The sequence below is a fragment of the Copidosoma floridanum genome, unplaced genomic scaffold (genome assembly GCF_036245765.1).
Source record: "Copidosoma floridanum isolate Cflo_tuat_1 unplaced genomic scaffold, Cflo_Japanese_pri ptg000001l, whole genome shotgun sequence".
Lineage (NCBI taxonomy): Eukaryota > Metazoa > Arthropoda > Insecta > Hymenoptera > Encyrtidae > Copidosoma > Copidosoma floridanum.
This window is the reverse complement of record NW_028321878.1, coordinates 1,095,516-1,120,473: the sequence shown is the minus strand read 5'-3', so window position 1 is coordinate 1,120,473 and position 24,958 is coordinate 1,095,516. Positions and strand designations below refer to the sequence as shown.

Genomic DNA, 24,958 nt, shown 5'->3' with positions numbered 1-24,958 from the left:
TCGTGGCGTGAGTATATAGAGCTATTCTTATTAAAAATAAAAGGAGGAGAGAGAGAGAGAGCACCGTAACCGATAGATTAGAAAGTTTGATTTTCGGTGTCGGATATACAGGCAAGATAACTATACCGACGACGGATGTAGAGGACAAACAACAACAGCATCAGCAGCTCTCGTCACCTCGTCCCATCCTCCCGCGTTGCCTCATCGCAGTCACCCAAGCGGTCGACGACTTTCACAATCGATAAGGCCCCCCATCTCTCTCTCTCGACCTTTACTTTCTCATAGGTATACACGTATACATACACCTATCTTTGCATTGTCTCTATATTATACCCACTTGGCGTGTGAAAAGCGACGACCACGGATGTATGATGTACCTCGTATCGAAGGCGGATGTAAATTATTACAACGTGTCCTTGCGTGCGATGATCTTGATACCCCGTCTCCGTATAAATTGTACAAAGTAAACGTATATAAACTCCGACTTCCCTCGCAACCTTTTCATATCGGATGGATTTAGGAAAAAATAATCACCTACGTACGAGCAACGTGCCGGTAGCTATATTGGCTGAATTTTGTTTGTCCTTTGGCTCTTTGATCCCTTATGTAGGTGATGCCTCGGAGTTCCATCGGAGAGCCGAGGCTCGAGTCAGATTATTATCTGGGATTCCTGTGTGAAAGCACACACGCGCCCGCTGTACGTATAATACACATAGTGGTTGGCCCCGAAAGAGGCCACGCGATAAAAAAGACGAAAAAGAGAGGCTCCGATGGGATGACAAGTCCCCGTTTGCCGCGGGCGCTGTAGCTTCTATATATATATATATACATAAGTACGCTGCATCTCCGGGGTTTTCTCGCGGGGCGCGTATACCTATATACTGGACACACGCGACGCGAGATATGCAGCTCAGCCGCACGATCGTACGAAGCGTTTGGAAAGTGTGCCGTCGAAAGGTCAACGTTATAAAGATCGACTCTCTCTCTCTCTCTCTGATGCTGTGTGTATAATATATGTATGTATAGGCATAGAGGGGCTGCTGCTGCGCGACCGAGGAATGGGATCGCGAGGGAGGAACAATTGCGAATAGTCGTCGCTTTTTTTTTTTTTCACTCGTATCCGCGTCGCTGCGATCCATAATGGCTTGTTTCCGATTTCGAATTTTGTTTGTTTTTTCATGACGCGGGATAAAATACTTGATCACGTACTTGACTCTTACTTTGGTTTTAAACATCATATCATTGTGTCATTTCGCACGATTGTGTAAATTGAAATTTACGATGGAAATATATTGCCGCCAACCAGCTCTCCTCCCCCTCATATGTATTCTCGATTCGTCCAACAGCTCAATGCCCCCACGGCGACAATGACTCACCTTGTACGATGCCCATACGGAACACGTATGTAATATATATGTATAAGAGATCGCAATGCGTACCTTTTAAGGAGTAAGGTATACAGTAGACGCCTCCTGCACACGTTTATCGATTGCTCTCGTATAATATTATCTTCTTTCATGTAAACACTCAATATTTATCATATTGTGTGTTTCTCGATGCTTCGCTGTAACCGTCCAATTTATATATAGTTATTGGGAACCATATATCCATGATACAACACACATATATATATTATAGACCCATGTTGGTCTCTGTGTATAATATAATGTAATGTACAGTGTATACGCGTATGGCTTCCTCGAAGGAATTTAATACCATTTTAATAACAGTGATTTCACGCGCCACCGGGCCATCACAAAAGATCCATCGTTCCAGACTCGAGGATATTCAGTAGTCGACCTTACGGGCATTACACATTATGCAGAGAGAGAGAGCTGTACCCACATTCATTGTTGTCTTTGTTTCGGAGATGCATTTACCTTACGCGTCCATACATATGGTACATTGTAAAAGCACATTAATTAATATATACGCACACGTGAAGAAGAAGAGGCGCTAATTTGCATCCTCGGCAGGAGAAATTACCTTGGATTTCTCTTTCGATCGCTTCCCGCTCTTCATTTGGGCATGGAATGTCAATCGAGCATATTTGCATACGTACTCTACGGGTTATATCACCTACGACGATGCTGACTATGACGATGTTTCGACTTACGCTTTTTATTGAAACGCGATATGACGCAAATTCCCCGCGGAGTGAAAGTAAAACACGTGCAATTATTTATTCAGCGACAAGCGGAGGCTCAACGAACGAATTTTATTGATGAATCATAATAGACTCTGTAAAATCGGTACGGGGACTATATTTATATGCCCGTGTGGACACTTGTACCCGCGGTTCCAATGAATAATGTATATGTTATGTGGGTGAAGCTGATGCAACATAACGTACACATGCAGGTTCTTCTCGTCTCATCTCCCTTTTCCTCGCACGCGTTAATTAAAAATAAAAATAAATATGATTTGGTACTTGTACACATCAGTGCTTATCCGTACGGTTACATTGATGTAATATCTAATTAGCGCATCAACGGAGTTAATCACAGAAACCCAAGAGGTGGAAGGGGGGGGTAACGCGTTGTATTCGCCGAGATGAAAGCAGTCGTACTCGGATAATCGACGCCGGTGCAGTCCAAACGGGGCTATAACCCGCGTAACGTTTGAGTCTAAGAGAGCAAATACAACAATCCCCTTTGAGCGATCCCACTCGCTCGACTTGCCGATATATATATATAACCCAAAATTAACGAAGCCCGTTTCACTTTGACGTTACCTGCATCCGCGCTCGGATCTGGAAACGTCATCAGCTTCATCGTGCCCATATAACTTCTCTCTCCGTCAAAGCTTCTCCCCCCCCCCTTCCACGGCATGTGCCGCGCGTTACCTCTTTATCTACGCATATATAATATATATACTCCCTTATCCCTTTGCTCCGCGCGCTCCTCCTCGTGCAGGCTGTACCGACCACCGGCTGGCTGTAGACGCGAAAGGAGCTCGTTAACATTCACGCTGGCCTGAATCGCTGAATTTCCACGCGGTATATACCTGATGTAGGTACACCCACCCCCTCCCCTCCGCTATACACGTTATACGCTGCTTCTTCCCAACGTATACGCGCAATCCGGTTGCTCTTAAAGCGTATCTACATAAGATAAAAAGATTATTGCATCTCTTTCGTGCATTAGCTGGGGGCAACGTGCATATTTTCTCGTACTACGAATGCGGGGCGGAGGAGGTCGGGGGTTGGCGGTGGGCCGCGTAATTGCTCGTATATAATACATACGTAAAAGCTTGCGGCTCATTTCGGGCCGAAGGGCTCAGTGCGGGGTGAGTTAAATTTCACGACCGGGAGCTCCTCGCGCTAATACTCGCGCTTATAGCCTCGGTGTACTCAATTAGGCCGTCCATCCTCTCTCTTTTTTTTTTTTTCCTCCCGCAGAGGTGCGTTTACTTTTCCTGTCGTTCCCATTGTTTACCTTGTCCCTTCCCCTTTTCGCCCTTTGGCCCGACACACCTACCACCTCCGTCCGCGCGCGTCAGAAATGACATGCAAATGTCCCCCCTCCCTTGATCGCTTATTCGGTGAACTTTCGAGTTTTTTCAAACTTTAATGCCTCCAAAGTTCACCCTTGGGCTGGGGTAATTGAATTTCTGCATTCGAGTGCTCCCCCCCCTCCCTCTTTTTCCCTATTTTCCTTGGTAAGAACAACACTGAATTTCCGCGCGTTGACCTTAAAAGTGTAAAATAGCTCGAGTCGCAAGTTCAAAGTTGAAATAATTTTTCAATCGCCTTTTTCAAACATGTATATATATATGTGTCCCGGGAGCTCGGCGCTTGGAGCCCTATTAAGGAACGCCCATTGAATTAGCGAGCGAAACTTTTTCTCGGTGCGCCCTCCCCCCTTATCTGTGTCCCTTGCCCGAGTCTTGAGCGAGAGAATCGATTTTCACGCGAGTCGAAGCCCTCCTCGAAAGCACTCCCTCGGCCAACAAACGCCGTCTCGGTTGGGCACTATATGGGTCGAAGGGCGAAACGACGGCGTCCCGTATGCCCAAAAGGCATTAGTAATGTACCTCAAGGGTGTGTGTGCGTGTGCAGTTCAGCCGATAAAACTCGTAAAATATACGTCACTGTAGCAGCGGGTCACTGCACCGAGCAGCACTTACATACCTATACATAGTAAAACAACGCCGCTTGTGCTTTTCTTATGCCCGTATGGATCTTCGTAGCTCTGTTGCCCCTCGATCCGGCTCTGGACCCGCTATTTTCTTATTTCAGGTACTTGGTCGCAGGGTAATACCCGATCATCGAGATTGGGGGATAAAACAAAACGCGTGCGTTATTGGCACAGGATGTATACCTCCTTACACGTGACTTATGTAATACAGTATACGGGAACAATGTAGACCTACGAATTTTGTACTGTAGCAAACTACAAGCTTTACTGTGGCTCATAAAACACCTCTACAATTATTATTATTATGTTGCACGTACTTCAATTATAAGGTATACCATAATCAATTGGACGTCCCATTGCTCCTTGTGATTAAATAAACATCTTCTATGTTATACGTTTATAATTTTTCTCTCCCACGCGCCCCTTCCACGCTTGTAATAATCATCATCCCATCGGTCATGAGTCGCCTTCGGTCTTTGGTATGGTTTAATTGTTGTTCATCCCTGTCTCTAAGGTTCAAAGATTGGCTTAGTTCATACGTATATGCCTCCATAATGTACGCACGTCCACCCACAACTAATTCATCAGTCGGTAATCCAAGCACGCGACGACTCATCATAAGCACGAGATCTGGTGGGCTCTCCGGATCGATGGCCCCTGGCTGTTGTATACACATATATATATATATACCTATACGTATGCTCGTGGCACGCGAATCGAGCGCCCTTTCTCTCGTGCAAAAAGAAATTACGTGGCTGTTGTATATTGTATTCCTCGAACGCAACCTCCCCCTCCCCCGAAAAAAGGGAGGGAGCTTCGTGTTACAGTGTACGTGGGGGCTTTTGCTTGTTTTTCATACGCTGGCGTGAGTTTTCACTTACACGTGCCATTTGCGCGGAAAAAAAAAGCACCGTTGGCGTAAAAACAGCTTCGAGGTAGCTGCCCATGGATGATAGCGATCCGTACAAAGTATTTTGCGCCTCTAACTGCGCCCTGCCGTGCCACCACCCTTCTCCCTTATCTGCCCCCCTCTATACGTATACCCGCCACTCCAGTACGTACACTCACGCACTTGGCTGATGCTTCATAATCTCCACGATGATCGCCAACTTTTCGATTTACGGGGGCGGGGGAAAACTTTTTATCGCGTAGAGCAGCGTATAGTTCGAACCTCGTAAATTTCATTGATAGCGCCCTCCTCAAGTAAACCCCAAAAAAGAAAAGGAGGGCCCCGCGCGCGCGTGTTTTTTAACTCGGGAGAGCCTCGTACACCCTGGGAAATTAGCGCGAGAACAATAGCGCGAGTTTAAAATTGAATCCCGGCTCGCTCGAGCTTGCACAGGAGCGCGTTTTCACAGCCCCCTCCCCCCCTCCTCTTTGCGTCTAATTTATCGAGGTTTATAATGTAATTTTAAAAATCCACCCGCTTACGGGTGGCGAAGAAAAAGTGAAACTCGGTGAAAAGTTCGCTGCCAGCTCCCGGAGTGCGAGGTGCAAAGTGGTCCGCGACTCGCGCAAATGAGTATCGATCGCGGGGGCTCCTTGGCTGTGTGTGTGTGTGTCCTCTGCTCCGCACCTCGTGACCGCTTTTTTTACGCGCGGGTGGGCGAGAGGGCTAATAAAATACAATCGGGGAGCGCGATCTCTGTAATTTCAAAAGCCGAGAACACCCTCGGGCGCGCACACTGAGCTGATGCGTCGAAGGGGGACTCTGATCTCTATATGGGTGGCATTGGTGTGAATTTTACAATAGTTATTGGCAAATTGATCCTCGCTTTTCGAGCCCGTACAACCGATGCACCGAGACAATGTATATTACTGGTGTAATATGTGTTTGCCTCGTCGAGTGCTTTGAATTTCATTTCCGCTAATGGGCGCTCGTCGAGGCCAAAGAGAACGAGAGTGGCTCCGAACGCAAAGGCTTTTACTCGCTTCGTGGAATGTAATTACACCGACGGGCAGACGCAGGAGGTATAGGTGGATTTTACAACAATGCCCCGGGAGAGGATCGGCCACTTGCGCGAACTCTCGTCGCAACAACGTATACACCTATTAATTTTGCCCGAAGAAAAAGCAGAGAGAAAAACGAAAAAAATACGTAACGTTCAGAGAGAGAGAGAGAGAGAGAGAGAGAGAGAGAGAAAAAAAAGCTAGTCAATCGTGGGAGATGCCGAGCAGCCGAGGTCTTGGGCACAAGCAGTACACACAAGTATATATATATATTACATGATGTATGGTGTTACTGCGTCGTCAGCGTTGCTGCAGGTGACGCGGCTCGAGAGTAACTCCTTTTCTCGTCATTGTTCGGCGCGTCAAAGAGCTCCCTCCCCACCCCCTCGAGCCGCAAGAATTTATCCCCTCGAGTTGCTAGCTTTTCAAAACCCTCGGCAGTTTTTCGCCCTCCTAGGGCGCTCAGCTTTTGTCGATGCTCGTATAAAGTATGAGCTCCAATCGGAAAATTGGCTTCCGGCGTGTGTACGAGGTGCCATGTATAAAGCCAAATACCCAAAGTTCAGTCGCTCGAAATAATCGACAGGAGCCTCTTTATACGGTTGGCCCATCGGAAGCTCTTTATCACCTATGCCACACGATAAATACTTTTTTTTAAATTGTATTTTTACTTTTCATTTACGATGGTAATAAATATAATTTACCTACCTTTTATTTGTTTTTTGTTTCAGCATCGTATGCAATTGCTGCTGGCCACCCGGGGGGGATCACACATCGAAAGGTGAGTTTTTGCAAATAATAATTTTTATCACGTGCCAAAAGCAACTGTAGCGAGCTTTACCCTCGCCCCCTTGATATATTGTTCTCGACTAGGGTGGCAGGGAGGGGAATCGTCCCACGTGGCTCGGCAAAATTCCTAAAAGGGCTACCCTACGAGATATTATGTCTCAAGCAGGCAATGCTCTGGGATCAGTTGGCGGATCCGCGGCTGGAATTTAATCTACTCGTCGGCCGTAGAAGTAGTTGGCATTTCGAGCCCAGGTGGGCGAATACGCCCCTCCCTCGTAACGAGTCCTTTTTATCGTGTATCATCAAAGAAGAGAGTGCTAGTAGTAGTAGTAGTATCCTCTCTGCAAATGTTGTCGAGCGAGAGGGGGGTAGGGATTTTTCAATAAAACGACGTAGCCGGGGGCTGCAACGAGGAAACCTAGTATTATTACAGCGGGAGTGGTGTACCTTTCCTCCGGTAGCTCGGATTCCTTTCTTCGGGCAATTTTTCTTCCCCCGGACCATTTTTCATCTCGGAAGCAGCATCAGCAGGTCCCCCGCACCCACCACCTCGCGCTCTTAATTTTTCTTCATACACGAACCACTCGCCGCGCGTTGGAACAAGAGAAAATACGCAGTATCCATCCGACCGAGCTCGCTCTCGCTGCCTTACATACAAACGTATAAGTACACGGGAGACGCCTCGGAAACAAAGAAGCGCGGTTTCCCCCGATGGATGCACGCACGTGCAGGGGCTGCCTTTCTCGTATACACGTCGCAACTTAAAACAGAGCTTCTCGCGCGCTTGTCGACAAACACGGCTACGGAGCTTTCCGCAAATATAGAGAGCTTTCGCGTGTGGTGTATGGGTACAGCGACTCATCGACTTTGTAGCGAGTGTATATACATGTACCACACCACGGGCAAGGAGGGGGGAGGGGGTCGGTGCGAACGCGTCTGTACATTCCCTTTGTGCGCGGTCCTGGACAAAGGGGCCCCAGCCGCTCGTGCAGGAAGGAAGCTTTCGTTCGCCCACTCTCGCTTTGCCTACCGCTCTTCCTCCCCCGTTTTGGCGCTCCTCTCTCTCTCTCTCTCTGGCTGTGCTTAGCTGTTATGTGCCTAAGCTGCAGTGAACCGTGCATTACATTATACGCGGTGCTGGGAAAGAAAGGGCGCCTCTGCAGCCTATCGACGGAGGCAAAGAAAAAGCCTCGGAAGTGCGCGTCCCCCAAATTTCCCTTCCCCGAGGTTTTTTTTTTTTTTTTTTTTTTTTTTTCCTCTGTACCCCTTTGCGATGTGACGACCCCGGCTTTTTTTTTTTTTTTTTTTTTTTTTTTTTACTTCGCCCCGTCCGCCTTGGAAAGTTTGCTCGCCGCACTGCAAAGCCCTTTGCCACGTACATTTACACACACGTGCCGAATCGCGCAAATGAGCTCTCCACTCGAGGCATGTGCGTGCGTGCTTTACATATATATACAAATACAAACGCAGCTTCTTCTTTCGTGGCACGCTTTCGTGACATTACGTCGTATTGTGTCATTTTATTTTTTTTCTTCTTCTTGTCTTTTGGAGCACCCGTACCGTTGAATCTTATACGAATATTTTGATGTAGAGTAGCTTGTTCCGCAACTGTATGTACCAAATGTTTTAACAATCGGCTTTTATTTTTGTCATGGAAAACAAAAGCTTCGGGTAAGCCGAGAAGTAGTACGTGTAAATTTATCACTTCTTGCTCGACACGTGTACTCCCCTCCGACGTATAAATACGTCACGGGTGTCGTATTTATTTATTATTCCATGTGATGTACCGAATGTCTCGAGCTTCTCCAAATAACCAATAGTATATAGCGTTCGTGCTCTACCCCTACAACAATGTATAGTCACAAGCGGCGGTTTATACTCGACAACCTGTCAACATCGTAGACTCCGCGTTAACTGGATTGTGCTAATTCTGCATGTATACCTAATTGATCGCCGTTTATTGAGATGGCACGAGATCTTTGGCCGCACCAAACGTTACATCCACTGTGCGACGAGATCGAAAATTGAAACGCCAAACAGTAAGGCGTATATGTGTATTTGTGTCCCTCTTTGATGTGCGCACTTGCTGGTCCGACGGTACCTACATACACCTCACGACAACGTGCTAAAGTTTAATCGGGTGTGCACGGGTAAAAGCCGCACAGAGCCGTTTTGGTTTGCTCTCTCCCTTCTGCCTCCACTATACTGCTTTTTCGACCCTTTTCTATACGAGTTTCTTTTTCTCTGACTCCGTGGCCTGTTTGCACCGAGTACATTTGTCACATCTGTTTTGCGGCTGTTTTACCGTCTGCTATCAAGCAACCAGATCATCAGCCAACAAAAATTAGCTGGCCCCAGTATTTGGTTTTCTCTTCGTGGGTACTCCGAACCAGTGTGCACGAGAGCTCTATGTACATTAGTTTTTTTTTTTTTCTTTCAACCCGCAGTGGATTATTTTTTTCTTTACTTTGTTCAATAGTGACAAAACAAATATTCCTTTGGATGTATGTGAAATGATATGTATAGTCTTGGTGATCCTTTCCCGTTCAGACCCGCGTAGACAAAGCCGCCGATTTTTATGACAGGCGAGCGGGTGTATTGATTTTATTTCCAACGAGGCTAAATCTCCAAAAGCGCGATCTCTCATCCTTGATGGGAATTCCGTGAGTTTGACTTTCGAGTATATATGTGTTTTATAGCCTGTCCCGAGCAGATTGATTGATCCTCTCGAAATCGAGTCACCGTATATTATACACGTCGGCTGTCGAGCCGAGTTTTCTGACATTTCGCTCGAAAATAAAGTGCGCCTCGTTAAATACGCGAGACTTTTATCTTCTCCCTTATTGACTTTCCCGGCAACATTTTCGCTCGATCCTTGCCTCCACCAGACGCGAGTAATTGATTACTTTGTGACTGGCTTCAATCGTACAAGTTCATTATTCACGAGATCGCTTCATTCTCGTGACAATCATCCGACACTTATTGTCTCGGTTGTTAGACCGCGGTTGCATTACGATCAAATTGACAACTTTGAATGTTGCACGAATCGAAAGGACGAGAATAAACAAAAAGGAAAAAAAAACACCAAAGAGTTCCTTTGCGTTACCGAAAATTCTCCGCTCTCTCCACTTATACACGTATACACGTGCAAGCTCGCAGAATAAAAGTCAGAAAAAGCACCCCTCCTTTTCCTCCTCTCCTCTACTACATATTTATAACGATCCATGCGCCGTAATTATTATCATTTCTTACAAATCTGTCGAGTTGCGAGTGCAGCGGCCTCTTTTTTTCCGCCCTGTCATTATTCACGGTTCCCTGAAACATTCAAAGTCCGGAGGAGAGGGAGGGAACAAGAAAAGGAAAAAAAAGGAGTGGCCGGGGAAGGAAAAATGGCCAATAGACGCGGTACGGGGCAAGGATGAGATCTCTCGAGCCGGGGCTTTTTTTCCCGTCCGTCTCCCTTTGGCCTTCTGTTTTTCTCCCACCGGCTGCAGAGGCGCTGCTCGTTTCGCGCTCCCGTCCGCAAGCTCTGCAAGTACAGCCCGAGCTTTTTTCCACCCACCCCGTGAAAGAGCCTTCGCTTCTCTGATTCATCCGTACTTTTTTATTTCAAGCTCACGTTGAATACAATTGTCGCGCTCCTTCAATTTTACGCGTGAATATGGGTGCTGTTGGGCGCACAGGTAGGTTATAAAATAACGGTGTCGAATCGCTCGTGGGGGTGGCATGGGACGCATGACTTTTCTACGATCGCGTGGAAAATTCGCCCCACTTCGAATCGACCCGACAGCTGCTCCCTATACGCCGGGGAAAGCGAAAATTTCCCGACATAATCCACAGTTCCCTGCATAATGGTAAAGTTCTCCACTTTGATCGGCATTTTCCATTCGAGGTCCCGAATGAATGTAACATTATACCCCTCCACCCTCGTTCGCTTGAAATGCATACTGTTTTAGCAAGTAAAATTTTCCGCGAGTGGCAAAAACTTTTGGCTGCCTCCGTTGGCTACGCTACCACCTTTCCCCCCTCCCCCCCGTATAATACACCCAGAAGCAAGTCGCGCGGTAACAGAAGAACGACGAGAAAACGAAAGAAAAACCCGTGGTGACCCCCCACCCCTCGAGTCTCTGCTGCCAGCTCGTTCAATTAGCTCGTTCAACGAGCAAGAACAACATTTTTTCTTCCTCCCCCAACCTCGAAGGGATCCCTCTAATCTGCGGGAAAAGGGGAGGACTCGCTCTGTTAATGTATTCGAGGGGTAACAGTTGTACCATCAGCTCGTCCGTGCCGGTGCAGTCGTTTGACAAATTCATTACGCCGTGGTGGTGGCCCTCCTCCCTATGTGTACGCCAACCCACGGGAGCACATTCAAATGTGCTGTTTTTTCGCTCGGCTCTTGTACCGTAAAAACTTTAAATATATATTTTTCACTTGTCTTTGATCCGCAGCCTATGGAGCCCCGATCGTATGGGTCAAATATAATTGACACGACATCACCGCTAGTGTGGCTGCGTTTTCGTTTTTTAAACTCCACACCGCCGGTATAATCAAAGTGGCCGGTACTTGTGTGTATATACGCGTGTACGCGTGGCCCTTCAAAACGAGCGCCCGATACATTCGAGAGCCCGTGGAGTGCCGAGTATATCCGGCTGTCGACGAAACACACGAGAGCGCCCATATGCAGCAACAGCTTTTCGTTGGGGATTTTGATCGATGAGCTCTCTCGAGTCCCTGCAACGCCCGCGGCTTGGCTGCTGTTGGTATGAAACAGCTCGCACGTGCATCGCGACAACGAGACTTTTTTTTTTTTTTTTTTTTTTTTTTGGGATAAAGAAAGACAAAAAAAAACGCGCGCCAAAGGGACCCTTGACGACCGGCTGGGGGGGATTAACGAGGCGCGCGACTACCGTTTCATGGGCGCGCAAATTTTTGCGATCGTAAAACTTTGCCGAATCGATGTGTGCGTGTTGACAAATGTGATGTATCGGCGAGCTTGGCAATCGCAATTTTTCGTAACTGTGCCGCTGCCCCTCCTCCCCAGGGGGGAAATGGTCGACGCTGTTGATGGGTCCATCCGCGCACATAGCCGCGGGTCGAATGGATTGATTTCATCGTTATTGCTTTGCTCCTCGCGATTTTTGTACCCTGCATGCAACGGATGAAAAAGTGTTATTACAGGCACGCACTCGGTATGCATTGTGCATACAGAGTATGAAGGAAAATTGATGCACGCATTATCTCATTAACAGTGGCTTTTAGCTCCATTTTTATTATTATTATTTTTTTTCTATTCTCCAAAGCAAATCTCACAAACGGCGCGCTGATAAAATTTCCCGGTCATGCCCATTAAAAACCGTCCCATCGACAACGTGCTACTATAGTATTAAATATTGGCGGATAAAGGGAAGGCTCGCGCTCAATTTTTTGCACGGGACAATTAGCCATAGCGCGTGGTATACCTATATATACGGACGCGGAGAAGGAAAGAAGAGCACGTGAGCGCGGCAGGCATATCGGCGAGGCGATCCAGATATACGCGACGCGGCGGCCTTTGCTAAAACCAGTCCCGCTGCCCGGGCTATTGACCTCCCCGACCGGCTTATTCTCTCTTGGAAACCACGCGTGTACAGGTATACATGTCCGTATACACGCGCCGATCTGCCGGGAGATACATGGGTACAGCGGGGCATGCACTCGCTGGAGGAGAAATTACAATCGTCGACGCGGCTGGGGTAAAAAATGCCCCAAAGACGATTTCATCCGTCACGCGCGCCAGACTGGGGATCGCTCTCCCCTTGTTCTACATCCTGTGGGTGTAATCTTTATACACACACACACACACACACACACACACACACACACACATATATATACCGGTACGGCGATTAATCTGCCCGGGGTATTATATATTTCTCGTTTCTTTCTCCTTTCGGTGTTCCTGTGGGTTACTCACCCGCGCGCGCGATGCGTATCGGGCCGTCAGAGGTGTTTGGCGCGACGAGCGCGTTTGACTCCCGGATCCATCGGAGAGATATTGGAGATAGCCCGCGAGATTTCTATCGAATATCTCTGTGTGGTGCGCGCAGAACTTTGATCAGCAAATTTATCTATATGGCTTTGATATCTGCTGCGTCGCTGCGAACCGAACGGCAAGGCAATCAATAAGAATTTCGTGTGTGTGTGTGTGTGTACATACGTGGATGGGGGGTGGGTGGGAGTTTGTCTGTAAAGGGAAGCTGATGATGCGTGGAAACGGAATGTGTGGCGCACCGTAGCTCCCGAGAGTAATTAATCATCGCCCCCAGCATTTGAATCCCTTGACAGTCCCGGCAGAAGCACTTTGCCCGCACGGTTTTTAACGAGCTTACGAGCTTACGAGCGCTAATGTTGGTATACTTACAGTTATTCATATACATACCCACTCCTTGATTGTTGCCTGCATATGAACTCCTGGTTGTTGCTGATTTGCTTGTTTTTCCCGGGTTTTGCAATTGTGGGTGCACTGTACTGTTTATGCGGATAAGAAAAAAATTTGCGTTTACATGATAGGAGATCATCATCATATGATATTTTTACTTTTATTTGTCGACTACGGCTTGATCTCTCTAAATTTCTCGAATATATATTTACGAAATAAAATCCTGCCAACAATCTCAAATTTATTCTCCATCGCGAGGGAGGAAAAAAAATGTTGTGGAAAGCAGTTGGTTGTTTGTTTTTTTTTGTCTACCAACCAAGTAAGTAGCCATATCGTGGATTAGCTCTGGCGAAGCTACGAGAAGCTACTCGAGTACAGCTTAAAAAAGAGGGGGGCGAGCCCGGATGCAAAAATCGATCTTAACCCTACATGCACGGGCGCGCCACTGTGTACCAGCTCGCGCGGTATATATTATGTTCCATAAACTTGGCCTCCCCCCCCTCCCTCTTGGTGGCTGCATCCTTAATTATCTGATCGCGGCTACACCGGCTGCATACGTCACACGCGCACACTCCCCGTACAAGCGGCGCATACATAAATTCAGCGTCAGCGAGCTGGAGCAGTCGGCCGTGAAAAAACATCAGCCAGAGATAATGTAACGCTATACATGTAAGTACGTAGATCGCCGGGGCAAACACTATATGTATATTATATACGGAGCTCGCCGAGTTTGGGCCAATAATTGCTTATTCGATAGCTCGATGAGGAGTTGTTCCCCCCAAACTCCCTCCTTTCAATTTCTCCTCGGCGCCCGGAAGAAAAAGGGACACTTTCCGCGCATCACGCAATCTCAGCTGGTATATATACATATACATACATGTATAGTTACGCTTTCCCGCAGAGTCACGATTATTCCCAGAGAGGGTTATGGTTGCAGGTTGGCCGGGGGGGGAGGGTGAGCTCGTTACGGAGTCTCGCGCTTCTTGCCTCCAATCTCACGGTCCAGGGGTTTGGTTCTCGGGGCCGAGACTCGCGAGGCGACTCTCTTTGGGATATTATTATCACCATCATACTTCGGGAGATGGCAGTACGTGTGTGTGTGTGAGCTGGCCACTTTGGGTTCGCCGCGTCTGCGGATCGCGGGAGGTGGAATAATTCATATTCAAGAAGCGTCGACTTATTATTATGTAACGTATACCTTGTACACCCTGCGCTGGTTTATACGCTTCGTGGCACGCCGATGTCTGCTTCTTCTTGTTTTTCCGTGGGGGAGGTTTTTTTTTTTTTGTTCCCCCTCAACGGCGAAGCGTCGGCTTGATTACCTTCAAATTCAGTGGGTGCGATTAATGGGATTATATACGGAGGGCCCTGTTGCGCGCTGACACCACGACCGCTCCACTCTATTTGTTTTGATTATCCTGTAGGGGAGGGGGAGAGGAGATGATGGGCTTTGCAGTTCGACGCGCACCCCGTGCTTTGATCGCGAGTCTCGAATTTCCATCATCTATGTGCAAACAAAAAAAGATAGTTTGTTATTTACACGTCTCTCGGTTATTTTGGTCACCTTGTATTTCGGAGGAATGAACTCGCCCGACGCGTAACTCGCAACTAATGTCAAATCACCGTACCCCAATGTCATTGTGGCAAAGCGAGAGAGAGAGAGAGAGTTATATTTGTCCCTCGGATTTACGGATTTAATTACTGTGCAAAGCGGATTACGCGACGGGCGTATACATCCAAGACAGGAAAATATACCTTTATTAGAGCAACATTGTGTTCGTCGACTGTACCAATCAAGCTCGATTCATTCCGATTTATTATTCACGTAATGAGTTTCTCTTGCGAAATCCCGCGACATTTAGACAGTAAAAACGTGTCAAATTGTACCTTACAAGGCTGTATACGTGTCTGCAGTTTAATTGGGCCGTTCGTTGTTTTCTTTCTATTTTTGCGCGCCTTCGAGCGCGTCTTAAAAATAAAAAGGCCATCGAGGACACAAGGACGTCATCGTGTGCCATTTTTTTGTCTCATCAATTTTTTCGGAGAACACAAGTATTTAATTTCTTATAAGCACAATAGAAAATTCTATACTTTTTTTAGTTTTTATAGGTAGGTACAATCAGTGTAGTCACCAAATCTGTCAAACGAACACCTGAATTAGTGTCAAGCTCAAGCTCTTGAATATAAAATGAATTGATCGCTGTATTGGTTAAAAACGTGTAGCGTAATGGCCCCTTTGTTAAAAAATTTGCAAATCGACGAATGCACTTTTTGGAACGAAGCTGGGTATGAACGTCACTTTGTCATCAGCTGCGTGAATAGCAGACAGTCGATGACACTGTCGCGATGATCAAGCGTTTTTCCGCACATCACCCTAAAAAAGTGCATTTTAATAAATCACGCGATATCCAACGGAAAAATGTATTTTTACTCGTTTGTAAGTGGAGCGAGCTTTTTTAACCAATGACACAACTACTCTTCTAAAAGCGGCTTGCTTCACCTCGTCAAAATCAATATTTTAAACAATCAGTCATATTTCAGTGAATGCAAAAACTTGTTTACCCATTATTATTATTTGACACAATCACCCCAATCATTTGCGTATATACTGGTGATTCATCGGTATAGGTATAAGTTTCTCATTGTTTAACAACAACGTCAACTTTTGCGCAACAAATCAATTTTTTATTTACTTGTCCCTTTTTCCCCCGGTCCAAGCTTATATCCGACATTTTCATTTTTGACACCAAAAGACGGCTACGCGATAACTCAAGCCGGAAGATTGAAAAAAAAAAAAGAAGTGTCACAGACGTGCCTGTGCCGCGCAAGGATGGCCGCGTAAAAATCCGTGCTTCCGCGTAAGGTAGGGCCATAAAATGTTTACCCAGGGAAATCCCCACACGAAAAATGTGGGGGAGAGGGTCATGCCCCGGCCAATATTTAGCGCGACGGCAGCTCCCGCGTCGGGTCGTCGTAATTCCCAGCTCCGGGCAAAGAAAGGAAAGAAAGCGCCGGTGGCGGCTTTGATGGCCGGGGGGTGAGGGAGTCGAGACAACAAAACCCTCTACGTCACGTGATATTAATACCCCGGGGTCGGCGGGTATGTATATACATACATACAGGTATGGTTGCAGCGGAGGTGGCTTTAATAAGTCCGCGCGAGGTAATGAAAGCCATTCATATGAAAGTTTTCCGTGAGCCCGAGAGGTCTCATCCTCTCTCTCTCTCGGCTTGGCGCGCCAGAGTGTGGCCGCTTTAATTGCCCCCTCGTACAAGCGAGCCGAGTCGGTGAAGCTTGAAAACCCTCGAGAAGGTGCCCCCAGCACACGTCCACCCGGCCATACCTGCTTATCTCCCTCTCTCACCCGAAAGCCCCCTCTCTCTTTCTCTCGTTATTCGTTCTTCGCGTTCAACCTACTTTTTCTCGCTTGTCCCAGCATTTTCTACCCATACCTGCAGCCTTGTACCCCCCGCTGACGATAAGAGCCCGCTCTTGGTTTCCCCACCGCGGGAAAATTCGTCTTATCCAATGTATACAATCCGAGACGCATACATGTATTCTCCGGTGCCATTCAATACAATCTCCATCATTCATATCAGGTATCTAATAGTTTTTTTTTTCTTTTTTTTCTTTTTTTTTTTGCCGGAGAGCAGTGATATCTACAATTTTAGTCGGGGGAGATTCATCCACGTCACCGGTTTCTCGTGGTTGGTGCGCAACGCGCGACAAAGTACTATTAAAAATGACAGTGCGCGGCAGGCAGAGCCCACCCCCTGCGTACGTATACTAAATTATATACGTGACGCTAATGCATTTTGGGCTGTGCAGTTGAGTTAGCGAGTGCGGGCCGTGCGTGTTTCAACGGGTGTATGTACATTGTAGAGCGGGCACCGGTCGCTAGAGCTCGCTTTCCTCCTCCGTCATCGGATAATTAACTCATCCCCCTGCCGGGCTAAATGTAACATATTTACCGGGTGCGCGTTCGGTCGCTCGGGACAAATGTTTAATTCCTCCCGCCCCGGCGCTGCCGTACACGTGTCGTTGTCCCTTCGCTCCGTACGCATCGGGTGTATCAGATTGTCTGGGAGTATGAGCGTATACATGTGTACTGGTGCTGTATTCAACTTGTTTGAGAATCGATGCGTGGCTGGGATGACAGAGCCACTCGATGCTCCATGTGTATATATCGAATCAAGTACTTTTCGCGATCCGGAAAATGAAGTGGGCGCGTGAAAAATAAAATAACAAAACCTTTTTTTTTTTTTTTTTCTTTTTTTTTCATCGCAACACTTTTGTGGAGCCGAAGCTTTTTTACGCGCGCTCCACTTGTCGGGGCTTTGAAGAAATTTTTGTTTTCAACCGTATAAGCTGGCGTTGTTAAATTTTGCTGCTCTCGCGAGCAATCGCTTGTTTTCAAAGCTCAAAGTTTGAAAGTAATGCGCGGTGATGAAGCGCAGCGGGACACGGCCAGTGTGAAAAACAAGTCGAAAACTATTTTTTCGTTTTTGAGGTATATGTGCGGTATAATCTACCGTTTTACGTGTATTTTTTAACATAATTACAAGTTTTTACGTTTTTCCGGTTGATGAAAATTTTCAACTGATCGAAACGTGTCAATTTAATTTGGTTCTTTGGGCCAAACCAACACATCCCAGGAACTCTGTTATATCGCTACTCATTTGATCGTTTCAATTCAATAGAAACGTATTGTTTTAGGGTATCTGATTTCGAGCTCTACGTGATCGCGTTCGAGATTCATCGTAGTATCAGCTACCGTATATTTTATGTACAAAAAGATAACTTTTGGATATTCAGCAGATTTTCGAATTCGGTCACGCAAACATCAAAGTTTGAAATTTAACTCTGAAGCTAAAGAGTGCGTTTTATCGTACTTGCATGGCTATAACTCTAACTTAAGACGTTGACGAGTATACGTGCGTCAGGCTGTGAAACAGTGGCTGTGGGGAACTACACGTGTAAAATTAACTCTGAGATTACATTTAAAATAGATATGCAAGATGTGATTTCAATTTTGTACTTACAGTCCTACAATTTTTGTAAACCTTTAGTCGGTATATGACTTTTAAGCAAATAAACGAATGAATCAGTTAACGAAATGTCGATATCATCACTTTCGACGCGCTTTGGAAGTTTGCAAAATTTCAACCTATTTTTTTTTCCCGTTCGTACCGTTAATCAACAATAAGCCAAATTTCATTGAAATCTGAACGGTAATTGCACGTGATCCGGACCATTCCATCAATTACGCTTTCAATTTGTAAGCGAAATTGTAATTATTTCAGTTAACCTGCTCCTGTAATTTCATTAACCCGGAAACGTGTATTTCATCAAATTGCAACGAGCTCTAATGTTATTCAAAGAAGAGAACAAAGGCATTAAAAAAGTTGAAAGAGCAATTTTGTAAAACAATTACAACCCCGAGAGAGTATTACGAAAAGCAGGGAGGGATGAATTTAAAAATAAAAAAACAAAATTACTCTATCTCTCTTTCTGTTCCAACGTGTACATAATATATATAGTCAGCTGAGCCGAACAACTCCGCGTTAACCACGCTCTAGCACCTATACGTTATACCACGGCAAGATTTTCTTTTCTTTTTTTTCGCTCCTCACCCTTTTTACCGCACGGTGTTGTTGCTACGGCAGCCTCTCGTTACGCGGTCTGGCGAGTACGTGTACAAGGAGCCGAGTTCCCCGACGAGAAGAGCATGGCTGGAGCTCCGGCAAAGAGGTGGTGGGTGCACGAGGTGTGTGTTACGGAGCGAGGGGGATCTACTCGAGGCTGCTTCGGTGGACCGCGCAACCAATGAGATGCGAGACGGAAGATTTCCACGAGCAGCGTATACAAAACTATGCTCCGGAGGGCTGCTGATTCGGCAAAATTAATTAACGACAACGAGAGAAAATAGAGGATGAGCTTATGGATTTGATTAGCCGGTGGCAGGACTCCATACAATTGTACAGAACCTCCTACTCGTTATATTATTTTGTGCTGCTAGTCCGTGTCTTTTGCCATGCTGGTGCGTATACAACCGGCACTGCCTCGGGAGAGCGTTCCAATGTACGCAGCGGCGTTGATTTTGCGTTACAGCGATACCACCTCTCTGGGATGAATCCCGTGTACATGAACAATTTTTGTTTGTTTTGTTTTTCGTCTCTCATCCTGCCTTCCCTTTTCCGCGCCCAAGGGTGCGTTACGTTAACAAAGGGCCATTGATTCGCAAATGTATTAATGAGTACCTCGAGCACTAGGTACAAGTGGGATTTCATTACTGGATCCGTCCGTTCAACAGCTCTTGTTTAGGGCCTTCGAAATTGCCTTGTTTGTTAATTATACGAAAAGCTTTCGATTGTATATTTATACGCCGTTGTTGCCAGAAATTAATATCTACCTCGCGAGAATTTCAATTACGTATATTTTACCTGAATCGCAATCGACAATGATTCGTTTTACTTTGTTCGTTATTTTCAACAATTTTAATAAAAAAAGACGGTTCCAGCTATGTGCGCGAAAAAAGCTTGCATTTCATGTATTCGCGGATATATTATATCGCAGAACGAAGGACAAATATGAAAGATGAAGAGGAAACTCATTTTAGTAATTCGAGTAAAATTTTTTGTTGGAAAATTCATTCGTCATTTTTAATAAATTTCGCAGACATTCTTTTGACTCCCGTTTCGAATTTTTAGAGTAAAAAAAAAAAAAAACAAGAAAAAAAATTTATATTACATGTTTCGTTGAAAAACGCGTGGAAAAAAATTTGCGTCCAAGTTTTCTACATGCCTTTGCACGTGATGCACGACCTCTGTACATTTATGACCAGAACAAACCTGCACAGGACATTAATTACACCTTTATAAGGTGTATTACTTCAAAATACTAGAATATTTTTCTAATTAATCAGCTTTGTGAAGAAAACCAACAAGTTCCTTATTTTAATACATATTTATAAAATAAAAAAATAAAAAAAAAAATCCTGATGTTGTTAAAGTGTGCTCGTAAAGGCGTAAAGCATCACGCCTTAACGGCGCTATTCCTTACCGGCACCACTTATAATTCTATGCTCGTTTCCCGCGAACTTTATAACTGCTCCGGTCCCATAAATATTTCGCAGTTTGTTCCGGCCGGCGTTTTCTTGCTCCATCCCTTCCCTCTCTTCCCGCAAACGATCCTCCGCAGCGCCAAGGAAAAATCCGCGCTCGGGTAAACTGCTTTTTTTCCGCTTTAGCGCCCGCGCGCGCGTCTTCTCTCCTCTGCCAAACTTTTGGTACTCCGTACGTACGTACGTACACGCCTCGTAAAGGAAGAGCCACCCGCGTAATAAACTTGCCGGTGCAATTAGCTACGAGGGGGGGTGAAACATCTCTGGGTAGCAAATGTACACAAACACACGTAGATCAGACTTCTTATTGTTTGGCCGGCGTCCAGCCACTGGGCTGACCTCCGGTTGGAGCAGAGAGTGTCCATTACTCTATTAGCGGCCCCCGAGCAGCTGCACTCGTGCATCAGCCATTCCCGCGTAAATGTGTATCATACGGAGCACAACGAGCAGGGCTTTTCATTGTCAAGGCTTTTAACGGTCCGCATTACCGCGACCCTCCTCCTCTTATTCCTATATACGTACTGTACCCATAATAGCATCGGAGGACAAATTCCTTGCCATCCCAAACTACCCCGGAAATTTATCAACATGTATACATGTTACGTCCTTTTTGTACACAGCAGCAAGTTGTTCTTATAAAATACCGCTTGGTTGCGTAGGTATAACTAACCTTGTCTTTTTTTTTTTTTTTTTTTTTTTTGTCTGTCCATCTTATCGCCAGCAGCTGAATCGATAGCTTTTAACTTATACTATGGTCGAGCTTTGTACGTAATTCTCTATCCCATCAGCTATCCCGATAAGCGCTTCGGCACTTATTTTTGGGAAATTCACAAGTGCGAACGGCAATTGTAGAACCGCGCGCTGAAAATATACGAAATCGTGTCAAGTATCAATAATACTTGGTAGTACCTAATGGGATGAAAAAAAGGAGGGTATTATTGAATTAGCCGAAGCAAAACGAAGCGAAACAAAGTAAGAGAGAGACAGCTGCAGCTGGTGCTACGTATAAAAAAACACACATACGCGCTTGAGAGGCGTAAGATCGGCGTATAATCAGTCGCGCGCGGCAAAAGATATGGGAGAAAACAGAGCGACAGAGAGAGAGAGAGAGAGGCGGTAAAATATAACTGGACTGATAGGAAAAATGTGCCCGATAGAGGGGAGACGCGTGAACATCCGGGAAATGGTAGTCCCATCCAACTTGTCTCGTCGTGTATAGGAAGTCACTTGTCAGTCGCGACCCCGAAGCTTTAAATACATACAATTATTACGTTCGCGCTCATCATCACCGTACAGCTTGTAAACAATACCTTACGTATAAGTATATATATATATTATGCTGTGTGTGTTTGTGCAACGTATAACATGATATTATCGACTGTGTGGTACACCTGCATACTGTGGTTTCTTTTTTTCTTCACCGACGTTTTTGCCGTTCACTCGTAAATCTAAAATATTTTGCATCGTATAGGTATAAGGGTCGACGGGTGACTTTGACGCACGCGACTGCGGAAACAGTCGTGCAGGTACATCGGTGAAACAGGGCCAAACACTCTTATCGTAAATCAAACACATCGAGTCGTTAAACGCGCACAAGTGACACGATCGTTAAGTAAAGCTCGCTATCGCTCGTACCTGCATAAATTAATAATCTCTCCGTGTATACATTTCGGTCTCGCTTTCCCGTGTACTCGATATTACGTAACCTCTAACAGCTCTTAACATGCTAACGGGAGCCCGTGTTTTTTTTTTTTTTTTTGCAGATACCAGTGAGCAGCCACTCACCAGATGAAAGATTAGAAGAGCAGCGACGTGGCAGTATCGAGGCAGGCCGAGCATGCGGTGTTCGCCCAGAGCAGAAGGAGCCCGGCCCAGGAGTTATATCCGCAGGCCTCGTTAGCCAGCCGCGGGTGTCCGCGGTCATGACGAGATAACGGCACGACGGTACACGCGCAGAGAGACCAGCAGCGTCGCCGGAGAGATAGTTATTACGCGCAGGTCTTGGGGACCCGGTCGAGAGGGACGAGTACATAGCAGCCACCGGTTTCACAAGGGCGACTCGGTTTACGGCCATGGCCTTCCCGCGGCGGCGCAGCCTGTGGCTCAAGGTCGCGATACTCGCGGCTGCCGTGTGGCTGACGGTCTGCTTCTTGCTGTACACCGAGGACCGGGCTGCCGTCGGGGTCGTCGACTCGAGCCTCCAACAGCAGCAGCCCCTGGCGCAGGCCCAGCAAGGCATTGCCTTCGCCAATGGCTTTGTGCCCGTCGTGCCCCAGAGCTCCAGGAGGGAGTCGCACAGCAGCGCGTCCAAGAAGCTCGAGCACGCCGGTCCCGAGCAGGGTAAGGCCACTCTTCCCCCTCTCACGCTTTTCCACGACATTCGTGTCCAATGATTTGGGTTTTCGGGTGGCAGGTGGTGGGGTGTTGGTGCCGCCTCAGGACCAAGACCTCGCGCGCCCGGGTGAGATGGGCAGACCGGTCGTCCTGCCGAGCAACCTCACCGCTGAAATCAAGAAGCTGGTTGACGACGGGTGGATCAACAACGCCTTCAACCAGTACGCCAGCGACATCATTTCCGTTCACAGGTCACTGCCGGATCCACGGGACGCTTGGTGAGTTGTCCTATTGAAAAGATACCTTAACCTGCATGACCCGCGCAGTTGTTATTTTAAAAGTAAAAAATACAAGGGATGTACCTACCGAGTCAATGACTCCCATTTATATTTTTTTACCTGACTCAATTCTGTTTGCTCGAAGGATCCTTTTATATAATCGTCGAGCTGGAACTGTGCGTATTGACTTATTGAATACGCGCGTACTCTGTAGCACAGCGGCGCGATCGATAAAAAAGATGGGTATCCGTCTAAATAAATAACTCGAGGGAGCGACCGTAACAAAAATGCGGCGGGTACCTATATAGGTAAAATTCTTATGGGAAATCAAAAGTATCGGCGCCGTGACCCATCCCTTCCACGTACAGGTATGGCTCGTCGCCCCTCCGCTTGTGGCACAAAGTTGCAGGGCGTGCTCGTGAATTCACGCGTTTTACTACTTTTGCCCGTTGTGTACTTGTGGAGGCTGGGTGGCGTCGTCTAGCAACCGCAAGTTCGGTGCTCGAGCCAGCCTGACCAACGAGCCCTTCCCCCCTCCTTTTCGAATATTAATTACCATCGTCAGCTAAGTTAACCGACATTATCGGGACCGGCAAAGTCGCTGCGACACTCGGAGCTGTCGCGGTTGGCCTCTCCCATACATAATCCTCGCACCCCGAGAATTCGAACCACCCCCTCCCGTTGCCCCGTACAGGTATATATAACTCAAGAGTAGATACATACCAGACACCAGCAGCTATGCGTTTGATACGAGCGAAAACTGAGTCACGCTCTATTGATTTGCCTTTTCCGGGCTCTCGGTCCCCTCTCGCAACCCACTGCTGTTTCCTCCTCTTTACTTTACAAGTAATACCCTTCCTTTAGCTCGCGCACGGCTGATGATTAATTTTATTGCCCACGTGACGAGAATACGAAATTCCGTGCCGTGTTTTCCTCTTTGGCTTGTCTATACGTGTATAGGTATATATGGTACGTGGTATATGTGCTTACTCCTGCCGGCTTACGGGACAATTTAATTAGCGTTTAATTTAAACTGATATCGGCGCGTACGCCGCGGGAATACGTTGTTAACGGTCATTCATTCATTCATCTATTCCTTTTTTTTTTTTTTTTTTCTTTCTTTCTCTTTTACACCGCATCACGAGCTTGCTTCCATCGGTATGTAATAATACTTATGTAGAGGTATAACGGCATTGTTTGAAAAAAGTTAAATAACGAGCCCAAAGTGCGGTACATCGAGGGGTGGGTTCGTCAAAAATAATTAATTATCGTGAAATGAAAGTGACCCGAGAGTTGGGTATGGGTATAAAACCAACGGATTGGCAGGGAAGAAGTTTTTACATAATTTCGAGCCCATAATAACGAACGCGTGGATGAATGGGAGCTCGGGGTGTATGAAAACTCCATTGAAAAGAATAGAGAAAAGTGCCAAACGGGTTTATTCTTCGGTGCGTCAGCGAGATCGGCGGAATAATGGGTGAAAATAAACAGCTATTCCCCCCCCCCCCCCGCACGAGTTTGCCCCGCGGGCTCTGTCCATATCGGACGGGGCTGGACCACCTCTCTCTCTCTCTTGGTTTCATAATACATATAGACCTATCGGGTAGTGCAGTAATCACGGAAGCGTGGGTGGCCCCCGGCTCAGCGACCAAACAAACAAACGAGCATTAACTCGAGCGTCGCCGCCGCTAGCTGCTCCGTACGTGCAAGCCTACAGGTACATAGGTATATACTGCATACACAACATCAAATGACTAGCTAGACGCATGTGTGTGTGTATGTGTAGGCAAGGCAGCACGTGTCGCTCGTTATTGCCCCGATGATGTCCCAGACACGCTAGAGTACGCGGCCAGCCATCCGAGAGCCTATCCCATTCTCCACGTGTACATATAAGGCACACACAACTATCCGGCTTCGCTATAGTAT

The 24,958-nt window shown here is 46.6% G+C and overlaps 1 protein-coding gene across 1 annotated transcript in view; it reads left to right on the top strand.

The window, feature by feature from the left end:
- Positions 1 to 6,818: 6,818 nt before the first annotated feature.
- Positions 6,819 to 24,958, top strand: part of Pgant9 (polypeptide N-acetylgalactosaminyltransferase 9) — a 43,550-nt gene continuing 25,410 nt past the window's right edge. Inside the window, exons 1-3 of the mRNA XM_089589219.1 lie at positions 6,819 to 6,870; positions 22,184 to 22,760; positions 22,834 to 23,032. Of these exons, the coding sequence (XP_089445345.1) occupies positions 22,493 to 22,760; positions 22,834 to 23,032 (467 nt within the window). The 5' untranslated portion in view covers positions 6,819 to 6,870; positions 22,184 to 22,492. The remainder of the gene's footprint in view (positions 6,871 to 22,183; positions 22,761 to 22,833; positions 23,033 to 24,958) is intronic.